Consider the following 17,274-nt stretch of genomic DNA (forward strand, 5'->3'; position numbering starts at 1 on the left):
GAACTTCCATCTCTGCAGGACCTGTACGTCTCCAGGGCTCTGGGACGAGCAGGTCGGATCACAGCCGACCCTTCTCACCCTGGACATGGACTATTTAAGCCACTCCCCTCAGGCAGAAGGCCACTCCCCTCAGGCAGGAGCCTCGGTCCATCCTGAACAGAACCTCCTGTCACAAGAACAGTTTCTTTCCCTCCGCCGTTGGACTCATGAACACTGCCTAAGCACCTTACACTCACTGCACTGTTCACTTCTTATTGCACTACATAACTTTATATTTTATTATGTACATATCGTGCCGTTTTTGTATTCGGTGTTCAGTGTTTTGTTGTTTGTGTTGCACCGAATCACCAGGACAAGTTCCTATGTTTGTGAATTTTTTTTTGCAATAAACCTTTTTCTGATTCTGATTCTAATTGGGAGGAGCGAGAAGTGCAGGGAAGGTCTTGAAATAACCGTGCAAGTTGTTTGAAATATTAAGGAGGGAATGAAAATAATGAGGGGTAGATGACATCAAGTTTTTTTTATTTATTTTTTTATCAGACCTGTAGATAATAATATTGCCACTATATGATACAAATGTGTAGTTTTAGTCCGTGAAGTTACTATTTTTCTAAAACGGCAGTAAGACAGATCTGCAGGACAAGTTTTGTGTGCATTATATTATTTATTTATTTTTCATCCTTCATTGAAACATACTATTCCCACAGGCCTAAATTTGCCAGCACGAGTCTCACTAACAAGCAGCAGAGCGCTGTCAGAACGAGCTAACGAACCACATTTCTATGGACTATTTTCACACACCACTCAGCTCACACCTGAGCCATCGCATCTGCGCCTGAAGAGAATACAGAAAATCAAAGCATCTTAAAATATACATATCAGTAGATCACCATGACGCCGCAAACGGAAAAGTAGAAAAAACAAATCTAATAATTTACTAGAAACCAGAAAATATGCTTTGTACAAACGTAGGGACCATACTTAGCATAACTAACGAAATATAATAGTAGAGTGAAAAAATATAAGGCTATACATGACTTTGCCTATGGTTATGTGGTTGGTATTTGGGTAAATAGCTTGATTTTGACCTATTTAATTAATAATTAATTAATTAATTAATTAATTAATTATTAAATGTTAAAGCTTTACTATGTTTTGATCGAGAGACGCACAAAAGTTCTGTGTGTGTTGGCTCTATCTTGTGGTGAGAGAAGGTAAAGCATGTTTTATGTTTGTAATTGGAGCTGGAGTCAAATGAAAGGAAAGACACGTCCTGAAGAGTGTACAGAATCACAGCAACATAGTCACAATAAAGAGATATTTATTTTGTTCTCACCACAGTAACTTTCATCAGACAAAATGTAGCTCAGAGCACACCTGTCATAGGGGCTCGATGAGTGGTCACATGATCACATTTACCTGTCATAGGGGCTCGATGAGTGGTCACATGATCACATTTACCTGTCATAGGGGCTCGATGAGTGGTCACATGATCACATTTACCTGTCATAGGGGCTCGATGAGTGGTCACATGATCACATTTACCTGTCATAGGGCTCGATGAGTGGTCACATGATCACATTTACCTGTCATAGGGGCTCGATGAGTGGTCACATGATCACATTTACCTGTCATAGGGCTCGATGAGTGGTCACATGATCACATTTACCTGTCATAGGGCTCGATGAGTGGTCACATGATCACATTTACCTGTCATAGGGGCTCGATGAGTGGTCACATGATCACATTTACCTGTCATAGGGGCTCGATGAGTGGTCACATGATCACATTTACCTGTCATAGGGCTCGATGAGTGGTCACATGATCACATTTACCTGTCATAGGGCTCGATGAGTGGTCACATGATCACATTTACCTGTTATATAGGGGCTTGATTGAGCTCTTTCTCTTTCCACTTACAGAACCAGTTGATGACAACTGAATCTTTTTCTACGCTGGAACGCTCTGGACGAATGAGGAATTACACTGAATAGTAAGAATATATTTGAGGACCTGTTTTCTTATTTACTCATTCATTCAACTTTTATTACGGACTAAAGATCTATTTTTTTTTATTTATAAAAGTGGTATTAAAAAAAAAAATTGACATCCTTTTAGTGACAATTGATGCAGGTCCTTTTCCTTTATTGGAGTGGATACAGAAGAAACAAAGCATATTTGTTGATCACTTCAATTGTGAATAATTCTTTTAATAAGCAGTTGTGTAAACATTTATATATTTAATGCTGCCAAATGAAATGTAAAATAGCCCTAGAGTCCCAGGGCCTCTTTCTGAACACTGCATCCCAGCAGAGCATTGGCAGCTTCCACACACTCAGTCAGGCCTGCAGCTGAAAACAGAGGAAACATCAATGAAAAACTCTATTATCTTAAAAACAATTCATTCATAAAACCACTTTGTATATAGAAAAAGGCTTTCAAAATAAAACGACAAAGGCTCTATATTTAACTACATACTAGATTTAACTCTGCCAACACATGACTAACGTTGGCCAATTCACAAACATGTCAGAGGACACTATTTGTCACCCGGGCCATCATTTCACTTAATGTTGCTGTAAGAGGCGTCATTTTGAGTAGTTATAAAGCATAAGCCAATCGAAGCATAGTGTATTTTGTGTAGAATGAATATGGCAATGGAGCTCATGTTTAATCACTCTGAAACTGATATTAAAAAGTATAAACTGTGTCTGATCCACTTTTCCCACATTAAGGAGTTCTGTTGGATGTAATTGAATTGACAGAAGTTACCATTCTGTGAGCGCAGCCATGTCGCAGCCTTCATGACCAGCAGCTCCCACTCGTCCTTAGCATCAGCTTTCAGACCATGAAGCCAGACCAGAGCCAAAATGGTGGCCCACACTTCTGTCTTTGCCTAAATGACACAAAGCAAGAGCAAGAAATGAAACAATCTGATTGAAATCATGAAAATGGAAGTGAATACTTTAGATTGCTGCACTGCCCAAAATTTTGACATTAGAAATATAACGCTCAATATAACAATTATTCTGAATCATTAAGAATTGATTATATATAAACATATTAATTTTTTTAAGTACTATGTGATCTTGTGGATCACTTAAAGTTTGTATAAGTCTGAGAATAGATGAACAATAATTAAGGCAAGGTCGTTAAGTACCTCCCAGAAAGTGTGGGCTCATTCCCCAGTTCCTAATCAATGAATTCTGCATTGCAGGAAAAAAAAGTACCAGACACACAGAGGTGGGCGGGGATATGCCAAAAAATAATATCATGATATCAATTTTATCGCGATAGGTGACACTCAGGACATTTATATTCCATTCATGAAGTACAAAGTCAACACTCAATTGATTTGCTGTGTGTCGTGATTACTCGCTGATACGACAACTGTCTGTGTTGTGAAGTCAAGTCAAAATTATCACATGTAACTCACCATTGAAGGCTGTTTGTTCTCCAGATCTTGGCTGGTCTTGCTGAGGGCTGTGGCCAGAGCCGGCTCTAACTTCCAGCAGCCGGAAGCCGTCTGCAGGGACACCAGCTCCAGCAGAGGGTCCCGCAGTGCTTTGGGCTGAGGAGCTAATCTACTGCCACCTTTAACCATCATCGTGTCATCGAAATCTTCATCCATCATATTGTCTGCACACAGCATCCCTAAAAACACAAAAGAGCACAGTTTCACACAAAGACATTTCACTTTCACATACCAAGCAACATTTATTCTCGTAATTTGGAAAACATTACATTTTTATTGAATTTTTTCATTCATTGATAGGACTCATCTCATCAGGAATCACACATATCAATTTGCACGATCAAGTACAATCCATAAAAGCACGCTCCAAAGTATAACCAACAAAAGGGACATTTCACTGTTACAACAGCAAAGTTAACAGCAGTAAAATGAAAAGTATTTTAAAAGATAAGCAAGATAAATACTGACAAACACATTTTTACTATGAATATTTGAGTTTTAGAGTTTGTTCACTCAATACTTAATAAAGTGGTCAACAATTATTTTAGTGGTCGACTCAATTGAATTAAAAATTGCACAATGCTTTTACCCAACAACTTTCATCTCCAAGGAATCACACACATTATCTTGCATGTACTTACCAGTGACAACTGGCCCTAAAGACATAAAAATACACAATATTACATTTCAATGTAGCAAGTCAGTAAAATAAAAAGTATTTTAAAAGTTAAGCAAGATAAATGTTGACACACACAAAAAAATAGTTTTAGAGGTTGTATACTGTAGATAACTATTACAAATATTAAACTGGTCAACAATTATTTCAGTGGTTTCATTCTGCAATGGGGGTGGTGAATTGGTTGCATGGTGATTTTGAGGGTACAGGCCTGAAAACGTTGGGAAATCCTGCAATAATAATGACTATGTACATAATAGCATATATTGGACAAGTCAAGTGTGGGCAAAATGTAGGTCTGAGTCTTAAAAAAATGTCTAAATAGCAAAGGAAGATTACATTTTATGAGAAAAAGTAAAACAAATACGATAAACCAAATCACTTACCACCAGAAGACGCAAGAGAAGCAAAACCTGCAGAGCAAATATACAAAATATTACCACCATTCAATTCAGGTTCACACATACATTTCTGTTTTTGTGTACATTTTAAAAAAATAGGAAACTAATCAAGTGTTGGAAATTATCAGAAAAAGATGGTGAGAAAACTTAAAGCAAATACGATAAACCAAATCACTTACCACCAGAAGACGCACGAGAAGCACAACCTGCAGAGCAAATATACAAAATATTACCACCATTAAACCTTCAGTTTTGATTCAGGTTCACACATACATTTCTGTTTTTGTGTACATTTTTAAAAAAAAATAGGAAACCATAATTGAGTGTTGGAAATGATCATCTCATAAAGGCTTAACGGCCTGTGCACACTCTCTCTGCACTCTACTGGTTTATTTGAGGCTCACAATTTTATAGCTAGTAGTAATCTAGTGTTTTGCTTCTTCTATCGCACAAATTGACATTTTATATTCTAGTTCTTAGTTTTTACACCTGTATTAAGTTTGAACTTATTTTAATTCCTTTTATCACTTGTAGGTTCTCCAGTGTTTCCTCTGTGGAGCCCTCTGGCTGCTGGGGCCTGGTTCGTGGGCCCCTGGTGGAGGTTTGGCGTCTGCCAAATCTCTCCTCTGGGCGACTCACTGCTCCTGGTGAGGATGGCTCCCCTGATGGTGCTTTCTCAAATGGTTCACTCAAACTCACATTCATCTGTACTCAAAAGTATTTTAGCGTGTCTGACTGACCAGTTTTTTTACACAGAAGTTATTTTGGCCACTTGACCATGAGTTTAGATGCAGCAGCAGGACTGAACGTGCTGGAAGAAGGATGAGAGAGGAGACAGGAAGTGCCATAGTAATTCTACCTGTTAACACGTTTTTTCTCACAAAGAAGTTTGTTGTTGACATAAACCTACATTTTGGTCACTAGCCTATATTTTATTTTCAAAATAATCAACTTTAAGCTATTATTTGGTAATCAAATTCATTTCTTATGACTAATATTTGTCACAATATTAGAAACTTCACAATTTCATGTTGCAACTTTATAATTTTTTATAACATGTTAATTTAGGTTAAAGGAAGTCATTATAATATAATTGTACAGGTAGATCTTCTGGCTTTGCTGAAACAAAGTGTGGACTGTGTAGTGTGATGTAAAGTGAAGATGGAAAAATATGTTTCTGTTTCTGCTGTGGACAACTACCATTTATGAAATAATACATATTTAAACAAAAACAACTATACTATATACTGGAAACCACATATACTTACTCCTTTTACTGCGAAATTTTGGAAGACTGAACCCTTTGGATTTTTTTTTGGCACCTGACACAAATGTTGAAACAAAAATATTAGCCAAAGCGCTAACCGCCAACTTGTGCACCTGCACTATTGAACATGTTTTTAATGGACAGCCCATGCACTGCTTACATGCTTACATGGAACTGCTGATGTTCTATGAGTTTATGTGTCATTATTAAATTATACTTACAAACCATACTTTGCATTTGCATGCCGTAGTTCATCTGTGGCATTGGCATGCTGCAGGCCATCATCACTGTGAGGGAAACAAATACATCTTTAGTTTGACAGTGGGACCAAGTGCACTTACTAAAACTTTGAGATTGTAAACATTTTACTGACAATTAGGGTTAAAATTCAGAGATGACTAATTTTCAGTTTTTTTTTTCCTTCTATCTTTTCAATTACAGCATTCAGTCCTGCTGGGTTTCAAAAAATGTAACATTTTAGAGACACTTGTGTATGAGTAGCATGTGGCAGTGACGTGCGGTGAGGTTCAGGGCGAGTGAGGCACCAAGCGGGATCGAACACACTCTCTCTTGTTTTCAAGGCCGTGTCGCAAACCATTAGGCAGTGTTCTATAAGTCATATCAGCGTTTTTAGATATATACCTCCGTCTAAAGTAACCCGTTCAAAATCCGATCTAGGTCTTTCTTTAGTTATAACCTCTTGCATTGATTGAAAATCCAGATTTGCGAAACGTTTTAACTTGGAAATGTAATCGTCCAGATTCTACAAACACAATAATAAGGAAGATAGTAAAACCTGTCCACACACGGCCGGGCTCAGGAGCGCCCTCTTCCATGAGGCGCATGGAATGAAGCCTCTCTGAGTGAACTTTTACTGCTTCAGAAAAACACGCTTCAGAAAAACATTTCATACATTATCGAGAATATGGAAGCACTGAGCACATCGTCAGGGTGTTTTATTTGTTATAAACAGAGGGAGAGAGAGTGACACATCATTTGCATTGCACCAGCTCTGTGTGTGTGTGTGTGTGTGTGTGTGTGTGTGTGTGTGTGTGTGTGTGTGTGTGTGTGTGTGTGTGTGTGTGTGTGTGTGTGTGTGTGTGTGTGTGTGTGTGTGTGACATTCTTATTTGACAAAATATTGTTAGATTTTTTTTATATTTTATTTCAAAAAAAATTTAAAAATCCAAGATTGAGATGTGAGGCCCTGCCTCCCCTGCCTCCCCTGCCTCGCCTGCCTCCCCTGAATGCACATCCCTGGCGTGCGGTGACGTTTATGGTTATTCATTAGAAAGGTGAACAGAGCCTTAGCTACAACAAAGACTAGTTTTTAAGTGACTTGTTGAAACTTGGCGCTGCCGTTGTGTCACTTCTCCTCTGCACAAGCTCAGTTAGGGCACAAACAGGTTCATTCAGAGTGGTTTGAGTTTGTCCTCAGAGCAGATGTGCAGACCTCTAAAAGAAGCGGCTCTCCGCTCTGGTTGTAAAAAGCTCATGTTAGAAAGTGGAACATGAAAGGGCCCCTGAACGCAGTCCGAGAATGAAAAGGGGCGAAAGAAGAAGAATAAGCTTCCCACAGTACTGCTCAACATTGTAACTTCCAGCCAAGTTTCAGCAGCAGAAGTGAGGAGAAAATTCACTTTTCTGGTTGTGACACAAGGTAATTTGAGATTTTATTGGTCAATCACTGCTTGCCTTGATTGCCCTGACCACACGCCACTGGTGTGTGTTATGTGTTATGATTATGTTCATTTTAATGCATGAAAATACAGTTTTGGGACTAACTTGGTAAAGGGACATTTCTTCTCAGGAGAGGGCCTTGAATGGCGTCGCCGCTGGTTTTGTTCACAGCAATGAAGGCAGTGAAGGAGCTGCTGACTCCTGATTGGACGCTCAGATCAATGATTTTCTTCTTTGCAGCATCGTCTTTCTCCCATCTGGCGCCCTCCTGGTCCTGCTCCAGAGATCGAATGAGAGAACGCGCCGCCAGCCTGTGCACCGTGAGTCTGCAGACAAACAGGACGTTTGGCTCAGAGATTTACAACTACATTAAACTGAGAAGTGTTGATTATTTTATTAATGCAACGTCCAATATAATTTCCAAATGAAAAATGTATTTCTCCTGGTATTTTAAATACCAAACAACTTTACAATGTACAGAGTAGTTCAAAAAGCTCTAACTATGCAAAACAAATGGCTTTTGAAACCACCTGTGACTCAGTCAACACATGACAGAAGCTGACAAACAGTGGGTCTGTTTGAACCTTGACAGAAAAACACTGAATCATCAGAGTGAACTCCCACTCCTGTTTTTTGTTGTCGTTTTGATTTTTGTTTTATTTATTTCATATCATGAACTTTTTGAAGATTCAATACTTTTACTAAATCATTGTGTACTCACACACAGACACAGACACAGACACACACACACACAGTCACACACAGTCACACACAGTCACAAAGAGTCACACACACACAGTCACACACAGTCACAAACATACACTGAGGAAAGTAAGTATTTGAACACCCTGCGATTTTGCAAGTAGGTCTGCCACTTAGCCTAAGTCTCCCACTTACCCTACGATGAAAATCTCAGAGCCCTCCATAATTTCTAAGTGAGAGAACTTGAAAATTGCAGGGTGTTCAAATACTTCCTTTCCTCACTGTAACAGTCTGTGTTCAGACTTACCCAGCATCCTCCGCTGGTTTGAGGCTGAAGTTGAGCTTGTTCTCAGTGGGACGTCCTGCCAGCCTGTACTTGACAGTCACACAGCCCTCTGTTCGCTCTTTGCTCTAAAACACATCACAGCTTTAGGTCACGGCTCTAAACAGAAGTGCACTGCCTCTTACACCACAGTGAGCACCTGTCCAGTGAGCTGGGCGTACAGCAGTGACCGTTGTCCCTGGAAAATGGATGTGAGAGGTGGAGACAGCACAGAGGCAGAGACCCCTTTGGGCAGGTCCCATGTCACAGAGATGTCGACCACAGCCGGCTGCATGGCGAAGCGCAGAGACTGAATCACCTGGAGAAGACAGGAAGAACAACTGTTATTATCTGTCTGCTTTTGGGATCATTAAATAATAAGGATACACTCCAAATGCTCATAGTCACTTTACAGTTGTGCATTGTTAATTCAGTCCCTGTGCTCAGAGATAAGCTTCTGAAACCACACATGCCCTGGGACACACTGATGGAAACATGGCTGCCAATCTGCACCATCTGCCCTAAAATAAGACACTGTTTTTAAGTAGAAAATACTCTACGAGCTTAACTGTATGTGCAGAGTACAATATGAATTAATAATGAAATCAGCACATCACATAAAGTTATAATACATTCATTAATCAGTAATGTAATACATAAATCATTATTGTTATCACAATAAAATAAACGTAATTCATTAATTGGAACATTTATTTTATACATCTGGTCTTATTTGGATGTGATGGTCTTTTCTAGAGAACAAACAAACGTGGACAGTGTGACTCGGTTTTATTTGTTCATCTTATGTCGATAAAAAATAATAACCCCACAAAAAGACTAAATATAAAAACCTACTTTGGGTTGCATCCTGTCATTTCCTGTGATGAACTGGGCGTGTCCTCCTCCTTCTTTGGCCAAACCTTTGATTAGAGCAGAACTGGCTCCGTCACCGATCCCAAAGGAAAAACACCTGCAATAAAAAGTAGTAGTGACTTGTAGATTGTACAAAAGTAAAATAGATGCTGTTTTGTACCTGTGAGAGCCCGAATTAGACTTGACCAGGTTTATGACTTCTTTGGTGTTTCCTACTTCTCCATCAGTGAAGACAAACAGCTACAGAGCACAGTTCAGCTCATAGTTTTACATAATGCAGCAGTGACAGATTTAAGGGCTCACAGCAGATTTTAAACCCATAAGGGAAGAACATGTTGTGGGACTAAACTAGGGCATGACTAGGGCAGGACTAGGGAAGGACTAGGGAAGGACTAGGGAAGGACTAGGGAAGGACTAGGGCAGGACTTGGGGAGGACTAGGGAAGGACTAGGGGAGGATTAGAGGAGGACTAGGGAAGGACTAGGGAAGGACTAGGGAAGGACTAGAGGAGGACTAGAGGAGGACTAGGGCAGGACTAGAGCAGGAGGACTAGGGGAGGACTAGAGGAGGACTAGGGCAGGACTAGGGAAGGACTAGGGAAGGACTAGAGGAGGACTAGGGCAGGACTAGAGGAGGACTAGGGCAGGACTAGGGCAGGACTAGAGCAGGACTAGGGGAGGACTAGGGGAGGATTAGGGGAGGACTAGGGGAGGACTAGAGGAGGACTAGGGCAGGACTAGGGCAGGACTAGAGCAGGACTAGGGGAGGACTAGGGCAGGACTAGGGGAGGACTAGGGCAGGACTAGAGCAGGACTAGGGGAGGACTAGGGGAGGACTAGGGCAGGACTAGAGCAGGACTAGGGGAGGACTAGGGAAGGACTAGGAGAGAACTAGAGTAGTGGGAGCTTAAAACTTTAGGCTGCTCAGACTGTTTTGACCAGAGCTAATCTTTCTGTACCTGTCTGGGCTGGTTGGGGATGCAGCCCTGGCTGTAAATGTGTTTCAGAGGTGCCAGAATCTCTGTTCCTCCCAGGTCAGCGTGCATCTTTTCCACCTTTTCCAGAGCCTCCTCCATCGTCTTCTGATTGTACTCCGCACTCTCCCTGCAAAATAAGACGCAGCCAAAGCATGATTTAGGTGTGTCTCAGGAATTTGTGCTGTTTTCATGTAATATCAAATCATTTACTTAAAGATTTGTTCAAATATGGATCCAAAGCTGTAGATGTTAAAGTAGCAGCCCATGGGTAAGCTCTTGAGCAGCAGCAGCAGAGTGTCCTGAGAACATAATAATAATGAGGGAAACGCTCAGTGTTTCTAAAGTAGTTCATATGGTCTTCATACCCGCGCACTGGCAATCCGAGGCCCCGATTGTGGGCCGTGGCCCATAGAGCAGTCCATACTTCCAGATCGATCCAATAGAAACACAAACTCTCCAGAGGAAGACACAGACGACATAATGTCTTTGGGAAACTCTGGATACAGACTCAGCATCAGGACTGGGTCTCCCATCAGAGAGCCTGAAATCAAGAGGCAGGTGTCTAAACCGTTATGTTTGTTCACTCACTCCATCATCACTGTTTTATTAGAGTAGATGAAGCTTATTGTCAAGTGTGTGAATATAACATTTCAGCAAATAAACAGATTGAGATTTCAACAAATTAACTTAATTAGACTGTTCATTTGTCTAAAATGCAAATCAAACGTGTGGAAAAACTGCAGAGATGAGAAATGCATCATACAACTACATAAAATCATTTATTGTTATACTTGTGGTACTCAAATATAGGACACATTTTCTCTTGCTTGTTATGGCTAAATTTGACCAAGTGCCCTATGCAGACGCACGCACACACACACACACACTCTCTAACTAGAACGTAGAGAATAAAATGTATAAAAGGTATGTAATGTATCTAATGGTCACATTTGTTACTGATAAACCATTCCAACATTTGTTTCTAAAGTGAATCAAAGGTGGTTTTGTCTCTGACTTCTGGAGTGCTCCAGCTCGTCAGCTTTTGATAGAGCACGTTCTGGGCAAAGCTGCACTTCCTAAACCTCATAGTCTTCCCTCATTGTGGATCTAGTGCTGGTCTCTCACATTCTTTTTTTAATGATTTCACCCAGAGCTCACCCAGAGCCATGTTGTACCCTCTACTTTATACAAATGTATACAACATTTGTTGAAACTTTTCAGATATCAACATTAAGACATAAAAATATATTTGTGTAGAAGTATCAGTAGTGTGTGTCTCACCAGGTTTGGCTGAGGCCTGGCCTGCCTCCACCACGGCTGAGGGCTGGTGACTGTCTTTGTAATAAATGAGAAGCTCCACGTCTCGATCAAACTTGTGTCCTGCTGCCAGCTTCACCTACGGCCAAACAACTGTGGTTAATGTACTAATGTATATTTTACACGTATTTACATAATTATTATATTTTCTCTACTATTCTGGCCTGTTTTAATCATATGAAGTAATTATATTTTGTATTCTATGCGTTCTAGTGTTTAAAGAGCGACTGTTGGCCAAGTTATTTCAAGTGGATGGTTAAAGTCTGTTGTTTACCGAAGCCTTGGTTTGATCTTGGTTGAGGTACTCGACCGGGTCCATGGTGCAGCTGGACTCCACTTTGGAGACTGGTCGTGGTGACTCGACTCGGACTGAGAAGGTCAGATCATAGGGAACCAGAGAAGAAGGGACTGATGTCACGTTCACACTGGTGCTTTCTGTTCCTGTAAAAAACACTTTATCAATAATCATTATCATTGCACCAGGGCTGAACAATATTATAAACATTTCTAATTATTCCTGTACATGTTTGTAGAGGTGCAGTCAAACCTATGGACCAGTGGATCTGACCTCTCAACCAAGGATGACTATGTTGAGAGCAGGATTCAAACCACCGACCTTCAGCTCAGAAGACACGCCCTCTACCACTGAGCTACTGCTGATACAGAGTAAATGTAATAAATCTTACAGCCCGACAATGCACCACAGACCAACAGGTCTGAATCTGATTCATAAAAAGTTTCCTAAAACATGATTCATGATCCCTCTAAACTTCAGATGCTCTGAAATAACATTATTCCATAATCTGACAGAGATGAAGTGCTGCATAATACATTTTCCAGTCTTGTCATCAGTTTCATCCTAAATTGACTCTGTTGTTGGAGGAGAGAAATCTGACCTGCAGGTTGATATCGGGGGTTGAGGACGGCGGGAAGACAAAACCTCAGCGCTTCATCGGCCTGCACATCCAGCTCAGTGACATACTCCAGCCTGATGGAGGCGCTCTCTCCTGGAGGCAGACTGCCAACACTCATTGAGAATATGTCTGGACTCTGGTCACTCTCCTCCAAGAGAAAGGCCTGTTGACCGGAGCTCAGCGCGTCATCGTACTCCTCACGAGCCTGGAACAGGTATTAAAGGTTCTAAACAATGTTCCTATTGGCTCCAGATGTGATGTTTCCATTTGTGTTCATTAAGTAGTTAAAACAATAACTGGATTTACCTGTTTCTTCTCCTTCACCTCAGCCACAATAAGAGTCTCTCCGACTTTGGCGCTGAAATGGCAGACGGCAGCTTCACTGGGCATGGGGAAAACGAACACCGCCTCGATGGGTTTCTCCTCCTTGTTTTGGTAGAGCAGCGTTGAGACCACTGTAGCTACATGGTCCTTCACATCCACCTGAACATCCACGCTCTGCAGAGGCACTGACACCAAACAACACACCTGACATTAGGAGACGTCCAAGACCAGGCTGACCAAAGCACCAACATGTCCAGTTTTCAGCAACCTAACCTTAAACCTGCCTTTATTTGAACTCACTGTGAATTACAGTCTGTTGTGTGTTATGCTGTTACTATAAAAACTATGCTCTAAATTATATTTAATAAAGACTGAACAGGAAAGAATACATTGTGAAATTATTACAACATGTTAACCTTGTTATTAGGGTTCCAAACACATGTTATTGAGTACTGTATTCAGAGGTAAAGATTGTTCTAGTTTTGAGTCATCTATTTAAAAACAATACTTTTTATAACAACCACAAAGAACTGTCAAAAAAGTTCAAAGTTTTGCTCTTTTATGAACAGAACTGGACACAAAGTGGTAATATACTGCCACAAAGCCAGGCAGTTTTTAGTTTTCCTTTGGACCTTTAAACCCAAAATGCTTTTTCTCTTGATAACACGTGACTGAATTACCTGCTTGCTTCTCAGGCGTCATCAGTCCACAGCAACACCTCTCCATTGTCTTTACTTTTTGAGTTCGTTTGAAGAAAACTGTGAGATAAACAAATGCATTTTAAATTAAGAAACTGTAGTCCAACAATGAACAACAAAGACAAAGACAACAAAGAACAACGGCGCTGTGTTAATAAAAGGAGAAAACCCCGCGTCATGATCTTACCTTGGACAGAAACCCAAATGCAGGAGGACAGTCTGTGCACAGTCTAAATGCGCTTGTCCAGTGCGGAAGTGTCACGCCCTCAGACGCACTGCTGCTGCTGTTTGCGCTGTGAAAATAGATCCATGTGTGTGACTCATGTGGTTTCAGAGACTCGGTCGAGCCTGAGCTGGATCCGTGTTCCCGAAAGTGATGAAGTCATGAAAGTGAAACTAAACGGGACAAAATCCAGGTGTGGCTTTACGCTGGTGTTTACGGTCAGTCATGCTCACACAATGTTTAAAGGGGACGTATTAGGCGCGTTCGGGAGGCGCAAATACTGCGCAGATCGTGGATCAAATATATCATCTGGATAGAGTTTGACCAGCGGCAGCATGTCACAAACGGCCCCAGTGGCCAGTCTGTGGTACTGCAGCCAAAGAAATCTCGCGGCCCAGAAAGCTTTTGTTACGGAAAAAAGGGCAGAACGAAAACGAGCAGTTTTCGTTATATTGCGCTCTAGTGTTCGGCTGACAGGGACCTACAGCTTGCAGGAATGTCGGCTATAGTGGCATTTTTTACCTGTTTGGGGGTCATTGGCTTTTTTTCAGTTTAAAATCCTTCAGTTGTCTTTAAAACGCATTTTAAATCGTTAGCTTCAGCTACGCTCTAGCGCCCTGCTCTGGCCCAGCTCGTGCGCTGATTGGTCAGAACGGTGACCGTCTAGACCAATCAGCGCGTGTAGACGATGTGGGAACGAGCAGAGATGCCATGAACGAGCTGCAGGCGTAAAACTATGGATCCATAGGTTTAATAACAGAACAAATCAACAAACTAATGACCACTATGGACCTGAGGGCCGTGGATCTACGACTCAGAAGCGATGTCTTGAAATGTTTATGCCTGAAAAACTGAAAGAACATAAGAAATGCTACGGATGGAAAGCAAGGAAATGGAATGTTTTGCCAGGTATAAAATAATCAATGTTTAACATTTGTTTTATATTTTATTTGTGATTACACCACAAAACACTGAGTAATAACTGTCAAATATTGACTGATAGAGACATGACAGTAAAAATATTTTTTGTAAATACATATACAAAATGTACAGTTTAGCACTAAGTATGAAATATAATAATTGAATTGACGTATGAAAACAAAATTTGCATTAATAATCAAATGTTCTGATGTATTGTAAATGTAGTAAAAGTAAAGAAGCAGCACAACAGCATTAGGCCAGACTTTAAGGTGAATCCCATATTTTAATAGATCCATGGGTGATGAAGGTTATTTTGTGTTTTTAATACCAAAGCTTTTATTTTATTTTGAATTTATGTAGTTGAATTTTTTTGCATTGGAATTTGTTTTATGTTTTTTTTTTTTTTTACATCCAATCAAGTTAAAATATTCATTGTATATAAATACAATTAAAAATAAAAATACAATGCTTTAATATTCAGTTTGTACTGTGTTTTAAATTGCAGTGTATGAAAATACAATGTTTTAAATTCACTTTCTTAAAATACATTATTTTTTTTATTCGGTGCAAATAAATTCAGTGTTAACTTTGTCAGTGTCTCAAAAATCTCTGATTAATTTCCGGTTAAAACTAAACTGAAGCAGTCGAGCTGATAGTTCCCATTGCTCCCCATAAGTTTAGAGTTAGAGTTTTTCCTATTCCATTTCTTATGCTTTGCTTTTTAAGAAAAAAAACATACTTTTAAATGAATGGTTTAAGTGTGCGGTTATAACATGTATGTATATTTACATTTAGGAATGTATGTAGCACAAAACACAAAGTCCACAGTGCAGTCCCTACCCCAGTTACCCTGGAGCGCCCTCTGGTGACTAAACTTTGAGCAATTGAATTTACCATCAGACAATTAGTTTGAGTTTCAGTCACGTAACCATCGCTGGTAGGTTGCTAAAATGAAAACTTAAACGGTCAATGTTCTCTTAATGTAGCCGTCATTTTATTTCACAGGAATCAATGAGCTTTACAGAGGAAGAGAGAACATTGCCTTAGTGATGGACAGGGAACATTAAGACCAAATTCAAACTGTATCAATTAGGACACTTAGTGATTTCTTAAAACACATTTTCATACTATGACTTGCTGTGTCTCAACCACTAAATTGTATAAATCATAATATCTTGTTACTGACAAGATATTTCCACACTTATCACTTCTTTGGTGTTTTATAACTTGTATTAGTTGGTATCCATAAAGTACTACTGTAGTTGTACGTCTTCAATTATGTGTTTTATGCTATACTGTAAAAAAATTAATAATGATAATAATTTAAAAAAAAAACTAAGAGGAGAGAGGGAGAGAGAAAGAGTTGTTGTTATGTTACTTTTAATGGCGATTGGCAGCCAACTGAAAAGGTGCATTTACCGCCTTTATCAACAGGTAAATGTGATCATGTGACCACTCATCGAGCCCCTATTTAACAGGTAAATGTGATCATGTGACCACTCATCAAGCCCCTATTTAACAGGTAAATGTGATCATGTGACCACTCATCAAGCCCCTATTTAACAGGTAAATGTGATCATGTGACCACTCATCAAGCCCCTATTTAACAGGTAAATGTGATCATGTGACCACTCATCGAGCCCCTATTTAACAGGTAAATGTGATCATGTGACCATTCATCGAGCCCCTATTTAACAGGTAAATGTGATCATGTGACCACTCATCGAGCCCCTATATAACAGGTAAATGTGATCATGTGACCATTCATCGAGCCCCTATATAACAGGTAAATGTGATCATGTGACCACTCATCAAGCCCCTATGACAGGTAAATGTGATCATGTGACCATTCATCGAGCCCCTATATAACAGGTAAATGTGATCATGTGACCACTCACCGAGCCCCTATATAACAGGTAAATGTGATCATGTGACCACTCATCGAGCCCCTATATAACAGGTAAATGTGATCATGTGACCACTCATCAAGCCCCTATGACAGGTAAATGTGATCATGTGACCACTTATCAAGCCCCTATATAACAGGTAAATGTGATCGTGTGACCACTCATCGAGCCCCTCTTTGACAGGTAAATGTGATCGTGTGACCACTCATCGAGCCCCTATATAACAGGTAAATGTGATCATGTGACCACTCATCGAGCCCCTCTTTGACAGGTAAATGTGATCATGTGACCACTCATCGAGCCCCTCTTTGACAGGTAAATGTGATCATGTGACCACTCATCGAGCCCCTATATAACAGGTAAATGTGATCATGTGACCACTCATCGAGCCCCTCTTTGACAGGTAAATGTGATCATGTGACCACTCATCGAGCCCCTCTTTGACAGGTAAATGTGATCACGTGACCACTCATTAAGCCCCTATATAACAGGTAAATGTGATAAGATAATCCTTTAATATCCACACAAGGGGAAATTTTGTTGTTACAACGCAGTAGAACAGGAGGAAAGGACAGATTATAGGAAGTTTCAAAAACACA

General features: G+C 40.2%; 1 protein-coding gene across 6 annotated transcripts; it reads right to left on the minus strand.

The window, feature by feature from the left end:
• Positions 1 to 2,220: 2,220 nt before the first annotated feature.
• Positions 2,221 to 13,917, minus strand: LOC140368193 (von Willebrand factor A domain-containing protein 5A-like). Of its 6 annotated transcripts, XM_072455133.1 has the most exons (22): positions 13,812 to 13,917; positions 13,607 to 13,684; positions 12,909 to 13,111; positions 12,585 to 12,807; positions 11,963 to 12,129; positions 11,653 to 11,767; positions 10,737 to 10,912; positions 10,582 to 10,670; positions 10,354 to 10,498; positions 9,556 to 9,635; positions 9,378 to 9,492; positions 8,683 to 8,841; positions 8,508 to 8,611; positions 7,604 to 7,824; positions 6,041 to 6,106; positions 5,821 to 5,874; positions 4,732 to 4,758; positions 4,538 to 4,564; positions 4,117 to 4,131; positions 3,437 to 3,654; positions 2,773 to 2,896; positions 2,221 to 2,351 (listed from the first exon to the last, which is right to left on the minus strand). In XM_072455133.1, the coding sequence occupies exons 2-22, from the start codon at positions 13,650 to 13,652 to the stop codon at positions 2,272 to 2,274; spliced, it is 2,454 nt and encodes an 817-aa protein (XP_072311234.1). In that variant the 5' UTR covers positions 13,653 to 13,684; positions 13,812 to 13,917; the 3' UTR covers positions 2,221 to 2,271. The 6 variants fall into 6 exon arrangements, with proteins under 6 accessions (XP_072311234.1, XP_072311242.1, XP_072311266.1 ...); XM_072455141.1 differs by lacking the exon at positions 13,812 to 13,917 and having other exon boundaries at positions 11,963 to 12,123; positions 13,607 to 13,733; XM_072455165.1 differs by lacking the exons at positions 5,821 to 5,874; positions 13,812 to 13,917 and having other exon boundaries at positions 13,607 to 13,733.
• Positions 13,918 to 17,274: the final 3,357 nt, after the last annotated feature.

The sequence above is a fragment of the Eucyclogobius newberryi genome, unplaced genomic scaffold, assembly GCF_026437365.1.
Source record: "Eucyclogobius newberryi isolate DKJ021-1_F unplaced genomic scaffold, fEucNew1.0.hap1 SCAF_10, whole genome shotgun sequence".
NCBI classification, from domain to species: domain Eukaryota; kingdom Metazoa; phylum Chordata; class Actinopteri; order Gobiiformes; family Gobiidae; genus Eucyclogobius; species Eucyclogobius newberryi.